We start from the raw sequence: 12,989 nt of genomic DNA on the forward strand, positions 1-12,989 counted from the left end.
AATGTCTTGTCTTACTTTGATCAACATTGCTGTCGTGGCCTCTTGTATTGGTTTTAATCTTCCAAAGATAATCTCATGATCCAGATGATTCAGAGAACTCTTCCTACATGAAGTGAAATGAAAGAAGTTGATAAACAACGATGGATTATCAGCATGGAGCAATGTTGTGCTGTCATTATTGTTCACACTTGTCAACAACATTTGCACGAACTATTGCACTATAAAGCGATAACAGACTAACTATGATATGCAACCAAGATCTAAGTATAAAAAATTTTGATGTAAAACTGAACGTTTCAGTAAATCATTTTTTCCTCAAATGATTTCTAAAGAAAACTGTGAATAATCGTTTTGAAGTGTCCTGTCTCGTTACCTCAACACTTCCCCATACACCTCAACAGTGACCCTTAAAGACTCCAGGTATTTCTCCTCGCCGTTGATGATATTTTTCAAATGGGTAAGACGTGGATCCTCTGAAAAAATAGAATAAATTAAAGAGGAATCCTGCCTATAATTTGCACTTTCAATTCACAGTTATCTTTGTATTATAAAAGCGTTTTCTGTTTTCGCTACGGTTTCGAAATTTCCACAGCAAAAAGCAATTTTCATTAGCTTGAACGTAAGGCTACATATGTGCACACGGTAACGTTTTCGAACGTTTTCACATTCGTTTTCATACCAAAACGGTTTCAAACACCGTCAATTTACAATAGAAGTTGTAGCTAATTTAACATATTAGGGATATTTTCCCCTTGGATCGTGTGGACAGGGCGTCTAAACAGTAAGATAGATTTTGAAAACCGTCGAAAACGATGCTCGTGTGCACATAGCCTAATATGTATACAGTACAACCTGAGGTCTAGGGTCAAATATTTTAGTTTAAAACTTCAAGAAACTATTTGGGCTTGGGGAAAATACGAGCATGTTTATCTGAGAAATTATCATCCCAGATTTACTGCAGTTTAATTACTGGACCACAGTTATGTTGTTTCTCAGGGCTTGCACATTGATATCAGTTCCTCTTTGAACTGACGTGACTACCCTGATAAAATAAAGCAGATTTGATTTGATTTGTTTCACAGCCATGCAGTATAGCTAGAAAATGCCACCTGTCATTGCCAGCAAGCTGTCGTGGTTAACGAGCGGATTAAACACTGTGCAAATATTATGTAAATTCCAAAGATCAACGAGACGAAATGTATGTCACAGGAAGGTCCGTGTCCAAATATTGACTCACCTGGCTTTACGTCTTTGGATTCTTTACGTGCTTCGTCGACTATGATCTCGTGGTTTTCTAGCAATGCTGCGTTGGCGTCGAGAGCCACAGGAGAATTCGTCGAGCTGAATCTCACTCTGGGATGATCAAGTTTGTATTCCTTGCAGATATCGTGGATGACATCTTTCACGTGAGAAAATCTGTTCACTTTTAACTGGAATTTTTAATGATTTGTTTATTAGTAATCTAATATTGGGCTGATGTGTTTACAATGGATGGTTTGATCAATTATCAATTTTGAACAGTTATCTTTACGAGTCGAGTAAGGATCATCTCTTATTGATCTAGTGTTACTACAGGAGGAAACCCAAACTAAACTAACTTTATTCATACTGGATAGCTCTATCAGTTCTAAACTGTTCTTACTAGAGGTCCAGTAAGGATCATCTCTTATTGATCCAGTGTTACTACAGGAGAAAACCCAAACTAAACTAAGTTTATTTATACTGGATAGCTCTATCAGTTCTAAACGGCTCTCCCTAGAGGTCCAGTAAGGATCATCTCTTATCAAACCAGTGTTATTACGGGAGGAAATTAAAATTAAACTAACTTCACTTCATTTTTGCTCAATACTTCAACGAGTTGCTTCAAATTTGTCGAATATAGAAATGCTTATTTCAATCAATCAAATGCTCCATGACATTCATAGTAGCTTTATCAAACTAATCATCTATTTATCTTTTCCCAAAACGGGCAACAAACCCGTTAATGGCGTCAGCGTTGTGTCCTCCCACACACACTTACAAAGTGTCTCCTCGCAGGCTTTGGTAACCTATTTTAACCGCACTGATAAAATTCCTGAACTGACAAAAAACAGACAGAACTGGCGAGTATTTTAGGTCAAAACTTAGGAGCCATCTTTCTTAGTGCATGTTGGTATTACAATAATTACATGATCAATAGACATCGCGGAAATTGGCAAGACTTCTTCGGCTTCTAACTTGGTGAGAAAATATGTATTGCACCGGCAGAATCATCTGAAATAATAACCTTGTGTATACTTTAAGCCTCAAAATGGCCATTTCACAGCTGTCAGATGTGTATGATGAGCTGGCAAAAGATTGCAATAGTTTTCTCTTTGACAGCGATACAGAAATGCACAATTGTGAACCAGTGATTAGATTTTCATCTTGAAACTTCATAAACACCAATATCTGCGCTGTTAAGTCTATATCTTAATTTGATCATTTTATCAAGGGAAGGCATTGACGAAATCCTCCCTCGGAGATGTTTTTTTTGATGCGATGTTATCGCACTCACGAATTTCATAGGACATGCAGACAATATCTGTATGGGGCGTAATTCTTTTGTGACTTCTAGTCAAAGCTATCTCTCCGAGCCCAGCGTGGCTTCTGGGGGCAGTTCATTCACAATGCAGCCTCCAACGAAATCCTTAGCAACAGAATAGCAACGAGAAAAAAACAAGCATTCGTTGTTTGTCGCAAGCCTGCATGTTCTATTGCAAATTGCTATTCACAGGTGTTCTGACTACCCAGAGTTAAAAGATCTTTATAATAATAGCATGCATGGTTACCCAGGATAATTTTAAGGCTAAGCATTTCCATATTATGTAACAATGTGTAATTAGCTAAAAAGTTTCCCTTAGCTCTGTTTACACGATCAATTTTGTCGGTTCCAATTCCCTCCTGATGGATGTTTTATAGTGCGTTGAATTGCAATTGGCTTGGCAAGCTGATGGATGTTTTATAGTGTGTTGACTTGGGCAGAAAATCGAGTAAAACCAATGCTGTGCTGCTGTATCGATAACAGACTAGATTCCATACATCAGAAGTGAATTGGATCGGACCAAATCGGATCGTGTGAACAGACCTTAACATCGAAATTATTTCATACAATTTCAGTAAAATCAAAATGCTTTTAGTGGTAAAGGTCTTAAAAGAATCTCTTTTTTTCCTTCACAAAAAGAAAATTTTAAATCGCGAATGATCAAAATCTCTTAGAAGAGAAAAACTTAATCAACGTAACAGTAAAAAACAAAACAAGAATTATTCAAATATGTTTTTCATCAAACCAAAAAATTTGATTGAATAAATCGCAGAACTAATTGATACGAGTTGATGCGATTCGGCCAACTTTGGCGCGGTGTATAATTCCAAATCTCGTCCGAGATTTGAGTCGCGGTTCAAATTTTAATGGGAAATCATTCTCGTTATGTTAGTATGCGAGCCAAATCATTAGCAAACTTTCGTGGAATTCTAATGATTATCGTTTGACCGCGGGGCATTTTCAGATGACATTTCGCTCATGCATGCAGGTTCCCACATGCCACCGAACTCTAATTAAACTTCATCATCTGGTTCAACGTCTGCTATGTTTTCTGCACCCGTCTGTGTTTCAATAAACTCTGAATTTCAAACAAGGAGAAGGGTTGAAGAAACCCCTATTAGAACCCTAAGTTGAAATTTCTTGTATACCAACTCGGGATGTTTAAGGCAACTCTACTTCATGGAGTTATGCAAAGCAGTTGACGGAGCTCTCATGAGTTGTTATCTCATCAATTTCCACCTTTATGTGATTACGTGAGTAAAGACATGCTAAAACCGAGCGTTAGGCGACATCCAATACAGTTTACATCATTGTAGAACGACGTCAGTCTATCGTGTTTGTTTCGTGCGTAAACTGCGTATTATAACGATATAACCACAAATCATTCGCGAAATTCAAACGTCAAGTCTTTGCCCTGCGATGCCCTTTTAGTCGTAATTATTTAATGCATTAATTATTTAATGGCACTGAAACGTGCGACTGAAAATCGCAGTATATGGACCGCGCGCATCGTGTCTGAGACGTTCATTCCGATCTGTCGGCTAAGACCTGCAATCTTGCGAGAAAACAGCAAGCGTGAAAAATATGTTGGTTATGCCCTCGAGTGCTCTAACTGGGATCTCTCTCTTCCATGACATAAAAAGATCAAAATCAGTTTTTCAGGATAGCGATTAACGGATTCCACAAAATTAGGGCTAGGCTGCAACTGGCTGGGTTAGATTTTGAAGAGAAGAACTATTTGAATAAGCAATAATCGCCTCACACACAATCTTTAGTAGCTTAAAAAGTTAACTGCATTATCAGTTCAACAGGGAACGGAGATAAGTGCAAAGCTTATGAAAACGACCGTTCTAATAACCGAAAATATTTAGCACCATCCAGTAATCACCTTGACCTCTGATCCACGCACATTTGGAAAACATTATTTCGAAGCGAAACGGACTGCCATATGGTGGCATATGACGTGATAGTCGTTCAAACTTCAAACATAAACACTTTGGTTTTTCCAGAAATTTACCCTTAAAACTTCGGTTGGAACTTGGAATTGACAAAGATACGAGATGACGAATGGAAACACTGCGGTTATGACTATATAGGGATGTTTTTAAGGGGGATTTGTGACCATCGAATGCCAAGTTTTGGCTAATGGATGGAATGAAGTGCATATTATAAGAATAAATGGGGCGAAGAAGGACAAAATGTTCTTCATAAGTGAAGCAAAGACCTTTAAAAATGTCTCTCCCAGCCTAAAGTTTTCATAACAACTCTCGTGGTATGATAGGAAAGTGTCTATGAAAATCAGATATTTTTGCCTATTTGTGAATTAGGTTATGAAGTCAACAATCACTCGCCACTGACCGGAAGAGGAATTTTTGGACATTCCAGTTTAAGTGCACGACGCACGTCATACGTTAATCTTGAGGCTCGATTCTGCGGGAAAATGTGCAACCTGTATTTCAATGTTTCGTGCTCGTATTCCGTGTTAGTGCCGGATTCGCTTTTACACGCAGGTGATTTACCGGATTTTCTGAGAAAAGTAAGGCCATTGGCTGATGAGCAGCAAGGTCTTGCAGCCTGTGCACTACGTAAACGATCCCATACTCCAGGAGTAGAATCTGATCAGATAAATCGGATCACGGAGAAAGGAGTTGAGTATATTCCGAGAGATACGAAAGATTTGATCAGTGTTTTCATGGTGGTCAGCGAATTCAGTTTGGTCCGTAATTCTATAAGTAATTCCGCGGAACAAAACCATTTATATAATAACTTTTGCATTCAATTTGAGTTCAATCCAAGCTTAAAAAAAGCAAGCTGTTACCAGCGTCATGACAATATAGCAAATGCTTCTCCGCGTGAGATCTGTCGGAAACTTATTTTAATCTCCTTTCATATTCAAATCATTTAATATCGCAAACTTTCGAAAGCGGGAAAAGCCTAATGTTACATCTTTTTCAATTTCATTTCTGCCCTAAACGATTGGCATACATACATAGCAGTGGCCGTTCTCATTGCTCGTATGAATTACATTTCAAAACAAACTTCGATAGCGTTTTTTTGAAACAGAGATCTAGAGATTTCTCGATATAAATGCGCATTCATTACGTTCGTATTAATGATTCAATGCCAAAGGAGCGAGAAATGCAGAAAAATGAGAAGAAAAAGGTCCAAATGTTTAAATAATTCATAAAATTTATACATGTTTATGATGTGAGTTTATGAGAAAAATATACAGACATCTGATATGGAGTAGGCCTGATTTTCGAGCGATTATTTGACGTGGAAAGGAAAGGTGTACATCAGGTTTTGCAAGAATGGCAGGGTAATTGCAACATTTAACATAATTAGGGACGATTCAATCAGACATGTCGCAAACGTGGCTTTTGTTAAAAGTAACGAAGCGCTTTACGACGAATGTTGTAAATCCGAATCCCTGTGAAACAGTTTGCAATTTCCTTTAGAAAACTGCGTGAGTTTTATTAAATCAGGTCGGAGACAAAAGCAATTAGTAGGAATCTTTTAGAACAATTTGCCTTGAAGAATAGCGATTTCATTAAAAGCAGAGCGAGGGCCGAACCAAACTCCCAGAAAATTAAGGCCAGATTAAGGTTCCTCCTCGTGTTTTTGTAACGTTCGCTGAAAATTGCGACAAATTCTCCCGAATAATGCACGCATAGTTTCGGCCGATAAGCTGTAACAAATATGCCATAAGTACAATTAAGCATCGAGCGAAGCCGTGTCACTTAATGGCATTTAAAAGATAATAAAGGCAGTGGAGCCTGAAAGGGGTTTCATAGCTGACCTTAGAGGAAAGTAGCGAATTTGTAGCAAAATACGAAGCATTACTGTTTGTTTACAAAGGTTCAAAAACATCACACCAACCTCCCGTTTCGCTCCATCCGGTAAAACAACGTCGATAGGAAACGTTTTCTGACAAATGTCGTCTAGATTTATAACGCTGAGCAGACCAAACAACGAGGTATCCGTGAGCGATGTTGTCCTACCAACTTCGGGTTTCTGAGTCGAGCTCGATCCCTTTCGTCCTCTGATATTCCTTGCAGAAGCCATTCGCGAATTAGCGTAGATAATCCTCAATTAGAACAGTTTAAAGTTTCAATGTACACGCTTCGCTCGTTCCCATGTACTTCAGTGGCACTTTAACATCGTCTGCTGCGTCTGTCGCTCATTTTCGTCGAACGGAAACCACCTTCGTGTACAAGCGAATGCTGTAAATTTCAAATTTTTCAGTCTTTAGCGAGGGTAAACAGTGTCGTATCCAATTTCCTATCAGGAGTCAAGACATGCTATATATGTTTGTATCATTATTCCATTTACAATACTAATTCATGCATACCTTATTTGGCAGGGGCTTTTTATGAAATAACAATGCGGAAAAAAAGTTAGGAAAACATCGACCAAAACACGAATTCTTCAACTTGCCCGGAAAAAATAACACACGCGAGAAGCTCGCACCGCATAGCTAGAGAAATTTTTAAAATTTCACGCCAAACCACAAAACGTTTGCGGCGTTTTGGCAGATCGCGGACACGGGCAATATTCGATCGGAATAACGCCAAAGGGCATGCGTACGTCGTAGTAGAACTGGCATAAATTTGATGACTATCTCCGAGATTGTATTTTTAAATCGTTTGAAATTAACGGCCAGTCGCGGTCGTATATTTTTCAGGCCATAAATGCACGAATCAATGATGGCGCGATAAGATTTGACCATATCTGGAGTTGACGTGGTGAATTCAGTCTTAATCTCTCGCAGAGAATGATCGAAGCCCCGATGGTCGGAAAGTTGACGACGAAGCCAATAGATTGATTTCTACGTGGGCACTCATGTTCACACACTTATCGAAAAAAATCAATCAAAGGTACCTGATAGTGCATCAGCTTCCCCCGCAGTATTACAGGCTCCTAGCTAGCGAGTGCACCGAAGTGATTCTTCTCCTGACGTATGTGATTTCGCTTAATACGGGAGCTAGGCGTTCCGGTCAAAAACACCGGCCAATAGCATTCCCCTTGGCAGTAAACTCAGTAAATCACATAGGTCAAAGGGATACCGGGTTTTGTACAACTGATTGTGTTAAATTTAAAAAGAAAGACAGTTTTCAGAGTGATCAAGTTGTTTTCTATATGCATCAACTTTATCCTTGATGATAAATAGATGCAATGAAAACCGATTTCTCAACATCTGTTCGCTCTCATAACTGTCAAAATACGTTCAACTTGGCCATAATACAGGGCGATAGTGAAAAAGTTCACAAAATGTACGGTTGATATTGTTTTTTAAGAAGGTTGGAATGGCCATATTGTTCACTATATGCATTGATCTTGAGCGCGGGAATGAAATCAATGAATACATGCAACTGAGGGATTTTATCATTCATCATTTCTTCCTTCTCATAACTGTCAATACTTCTCAAGTTGGCTATGATACAGGGTATGATATGGGTCGGATGCACCATGCAGGTGACACTTACACATGGCTTAAAAAGGAAAAATATACTGTCAGAGGAATATAAGCTGTTTCCTTTATACATTGATCTTGCGTTTGATGGTAAATACTGAGATCGGTGCAAAGTCGAAAACATGCATTTATCACCGAGCCAGCTAAAATACATTCAGAGTCGAGACTAAACTGAGATTGATTGGACACAATCCCGCTTAGTTGAGATTCAACGATGCTTGAGATGACTCTAAGGTATTGAAATGAGTATATAAAATGATCCTGGCAGTGGTGTTGTAGTCTGCATCTCAACGATAGCCGTGTACTTTTTGGGTGTCATGACTCATGAAGACTTATTTCAATACCTCAAAAGTATCTCACGCTTTGTTGAATGTGGGGTAACCAGGCTTATGTGAAAACTTCTACTATATAGGATGATAGACGAAGATTTCACTAACTGGATATAGCAGTACTAAAAATGGTGGCAAAAATATGTAATGGGAGCATTTATCATCGTTTTTTCGCTTTTATAAGTTTCAATACAAGTGAGCCATAATATAGCCTGATAGAGAAATATTTCACTTTATATAACAGAACAGTTGATATGATTCAGCTTTGAAGAACGAAAACATGTCTACGTTGTTTTCTATAAGCATTGAACTGACATGCAATGAAATATTTAAAGTGCATATGCCGCCCTGATCAGTCCTGGTGAATATAATCATATTTAGGAATGAATTTGTTCGCGACTGAGAGGAAGGAAGTCATCAGATGTCTGACGGGCTGACAGCCTCTGTCATAAGCATTGAAATACACTCAAGCAAATATTTAACATCATTTTCTCGCCTCGATAATAATTTCAAACTGAATTCGTTTGCGAACGAATCGACTTTTTGTAGATTTCCAAATGATAATGCAACCGAATGTGACGAAACACTCGCAAACTTGGTATGAATATGGAAGACCTGCATGCCTAAATCTGGTAGAGATTCAAATCCACGACAACAGACTCAGCTGATAAACTGATCGTAGATAATGTCGTTTTGATCAAATATTGAAACCAAAAAAGGAATTTTTCGTCTGTTGGAAGTCGCACGGTCCCAGGCTACATGGAGTGCGTGCGTGGAGTTTGCGCGGCATTGACTCACGCGTGACCTTCCCGCGAGTGCTTCACGCGGCGGAAACGAGGCTGGGGAGTGGAATCGAATCTGCCCAAATATACGCGGCCGTGCAATTCTAACCTGTTTTTCAGAGTCAAACTGTATGGAGTGTGGAAAATATCGATTATCATTTTGACAAATGGAAACGAGTGCGGATGCAACGGTTTTGTTCATCCGCTGATAGCGAAATTTGAAATTCTGAGGTTTTGTACGCGTATTCATTCGATCACATACGCCAGGATAACACTGGTGTCCCAACAAATCGGTGTAAAAAAGAACCAGCCTTAATTTTCTCAGTCAACTTTAGCCGGCACGCACGCCATATTTATCCCTATAGCATGAACTTCTCTTATGCACGACCATTTCAAATAAAAAAAAAACGCTTTAACGGAAATCTTTTCAGCAACAGTATTAACAGGCAAAGCCCCCTAATTATCGCACGACCTTCTTTCTGTGGATTACGGGTTTGTTCGACCGCTACGATCGAAAATAGTTAAAACAGTAATCACTTTCGATTGTACAAAAACAATGCGAGTTACCCTTGGGAAAAACGTGAGAAGTTTCACATCGCAAGTCAAATAAACATTGACGGAGCATTTGAAAAATTTCAGGATTAACTGAGGTTTGATCTGCAGCCAGACTCTCGTTCAGTTTCGTATAGAGACCAGTATTTTGGAAACTAAAAACGTGGGCAGTCTGGGAGGTTTAATCACTGTGGATATTTTTATTTGTTGTAGTGAATTTTGCCGGCTGCAAAGCCGAGATTTTTCTCTTGTCTTTCAGGCATTGTATGAACTTCAGTAGTGTTGAAAAATCAAAATGATCTGCGCAAATGATGTTCTTGATAATGTGTTTTAAAACTGCGAATTACCTTCGCTTCAATGAAGATTTGTCATTTCAGGAACGACCGATATGTTCACGTTGATCTAGTTGTGCCGACGTTGCTGTTTTCTAAAGAAAATAACAAAAAAAATGGTTTCAATTCACACTCTTTAAGTTCTATCAGTTGATTGCGATTCGCACATTCACACATTGATGCCGCGCAAATCTATATAATATTAAAAAAACCCTAAGCACATTATGATTAACTGACTATCAGATGCGAGTGATAGTCGCCTGAAGGGTTTCTACAGTAACCTAGGATTTTGAGATGATCAATGCAAACTAAAAGTGAGCAGATTTATCAGTTGATTCAGTTAAGTTCATTTGACTTGTAATAAAGAGTACGTTCTCGGCTTTAAAAAGAAAAGGCAGTTATCGTTTCGCTCTTTGAAAGAGCCATCAAACCATATTTGCAGGACAACCGATTTGAAATTGGTCAATTTCAAATTTTGTCTTAAAAAGCTTGATTTTTTCAATTTTTTTCACTATCAATGCCCACTTAGGTTTCATTTATAATTTTTATGCCCCGCACCTATTACATGAACATCTGCTTACTTGGGAAACGAGAGAGTCTCGCCACTCGCATAGGCCAGAGCCACACAAGGGGTAGCAGAAAAGATTAGATACAAGAGAGTAGTATAGAAATACTATAGATAGATTAGATGGACCAATGTTTTTGTGCTGTCCGCTTTGACTGAGTAAACCAAGCACTACATTCCAAAATATCCTCGTCAGGAACAAGTGGAAATAATATACACTTAATGTATGCTCTCGAGGGAAATAGTAAGTTTTGTTTTCCCAAGAGTCTGTGAATGTTTCCCGAGACGAAGTCGAGGAAAACAAAACTTACTATTTCCCGAGATAGTGTACATTAAGCGCCTTGTTATATAAGAACAAAAACATACATGTTTATACACAACAATTTCATTTTAAAAAAAGCACTAGTAGGGCTCCATTCGCGAGTCGCCCCCATTCGCCAACCGTGTCCTCCCCCCCACACACCCACCGTGTCCTCCCCCTTCACACACCACACCCCTCATTCTTCTTTTGTCCTGCAACAATTTGTTATTGCAAATTATCATCCAATCAGCCATAATGGCCGACAATGTTAGCGCGGTGAAAGAATGTTTAGTTCCATCATCGTCATCTTTGAGGTGGTGCCAAAAAAATGAACTTCAATTGCGAGCGCGATAACGCGAAACACAGCGGTGGTTAAATAAAGTTTACTGCGATCATGTCAAATCACATGTCATATTGTCAACATGGTGCTGACGTGAGCGAAATATTTGCGGTGGCGCAAAGAATGCTAATCATTTGCGCAGTTCACAATAGAGTCGCAAACACATCGACGCAGGGCAAATGCACGTTGTTTGAAAAAACAACCAAAATCTCGATTCACCGCGCCTATCCGCAATCTGGCACGCTTTGACACGCGTCATGGGTATTGTGTTAATCGTTTGTAATGCACTCGTCAGATCACGCATGGCGCGAAGGTCACGCGGGTCACGCTCGACCAATCAGCTGCGACCGGTCTCACGCTATTGTCAGCGAAAATCCCTAACACCTTGAGTGCGTCGCGCGCCTTAACCAATCACAGTCGGCCAGTCTCACGGTCATATTGTTCTTATCTCTTGAAATTCACTCCGGCATTGTTTATTATTGCTGCTGGACACGTGTCGAGATAAAAATGATCAGCGCTGAATCGACGCGGAGCACGACAAAAATTTTCCCACGATTAGCGCAAGTCCGATCATGGGAGAGTGCATTTTTCTCACATGTTCAGTGCTGGTGTCAAAGCACCTAGACCAGGCACACCCGCGATTGCAGGCTATTAATACAACGAAATTCAGGAGTAGAAACTCATCACATCTGCTTAGGGTATTTTTGGTAACCACTAAGAATCATAATCAGATGCCAGCTGGGTCACAACTCACAATGTTGTGCTGGAAGCTTCGAGTTATTTCATCGATGAGAACTTACGTGTCTGCATGAGGACGTTGATTCTATCTAAAGCCTGTTTTCCACTGGCGATATTTTTCGCGCGCAGCGACTTTATCCCTTTGTATTTGAGCAATTTGTTCCAGATGGTTGCAGTTGAGAGCTCTGAAACAAAAGTTAACTGTCGATTCGCGCGAAAAATATCGCTAGTGGAAAACTGGCTTAATAAATGATGTTTTTCGGCGTTTCAATTCAGGATACATATATGATACTATGTTATGGGTTTCATTGCTGTGGAAGAAGATAATGACGAGGCTACCCAAATGGGTCACTGTCGTCACTGCTACTTTATCTAGATCTGAGGAGGGTCTTTGTTTCTCTCAGACGCTCTCATAGGGTGGAGCTATAAGATTGTCTGGAAGGAAGACTAGAGGAGGTTTAGAAATGAAATAAAGACATTAAGTGCACAATAAAATTAGTTTAGGATTCCTCGTGTGGTATTACTGAATCAGTGGGAGATTATTCTTATTTGCAAGCCACCTCAAAGAAGAACAGTTTAGAACTGATAGAGCTATGAATAAAGTTAGTTTAGTTCAGGTTTCCTCCTATAGTAACACTGGATCAATAAGAGATGATCCTTACCAGACCTCTGGAAAGAACAGTTTAAAACTGATAGAGCCTATCAAGTATAAATAATGTTAGTTTAGTGTAGGCTTCCTCCTGTAGTAACACTGGATCAATAAGGGCTCTAGGAAGAACAGTTTAGAACAGATAGAGCTATCCAGTAGAAATAAAGTTAGTTCACTGGGTAAGATTTCCTATCAAGGCCTAATGCATGAATTTGAACGAAAGCACGCATGAAAACATGGATGAAATATACGAACCAGGTTAGAAAATACAATGTTGTTTACTTCCAGCAGATTATAAGAGATTAAGAAGATATACTTAGACTTGTGAAATGCACTTGGCCAATGGCGTGAGAAAAAAAATTGCC

General features: G+C 39.2%; 1 protein-coding gene across 3 annotated transcripts in view; it reads right to left on the reverse strand.

Moving 5' to 3' along the window:
• LOC114534603 overlaps positions 1-12,989 on the reverse strand; it is a 44,566-nt gene that overhangs the window by 24,405 nt on the left and 7,172 nt on the right. Inside the window, exons 2-6 of one of the 3 annotated variants that reach the window (XM_028556068.1) lie at positions 10,047-10,126; positions 6,443-6,786; positions 1,238-1,430; positions 374-473; positions 16-103 (exon numbers count right to left, since the gene is read on the reverse strand). In XM_028556068.1, the coding sequence (XP_028411869.1) occupies positions 16-103; positions 374-473; positions 1,238-1,430; positions 6,443-6,628 (567 nt within the window). In that variant the 5' untranslated portion in view covers positions 6,629-6,786; positions 10,047-10,126. Of the gene's footprint in view, positions 1-15; positions 104-373; positions 474-1,237; positions 1,431-6,442; positions 6,787-6,914; positions 6,930-7,444; positions 7,473-10,046; positions 10,127-12,989 lie in introns of those variants that run through there. The other 2 variants (XM_028556076.1, XM_028556084.1) reach the window with 2 other exon arrangements.

The sequence above is a fragment of the Dendronephthya gigantea genome, unplaced genomic scaffold (assembly GCF_004324835.1).
Source record: "Dendronephthya gigantea isolate DGI-Jeju-01 unplaced genomic scaffold, DenGig_1.0 000002F, whole genome shotgun sequence".
Taxonomy (NCBI): Eukaryota; Metazoa; Cnidaria; class Anthozoa; order Malacalcyonacea; family Nephtheidae; genus Dendronephthya; species Dendronephthya gigantea.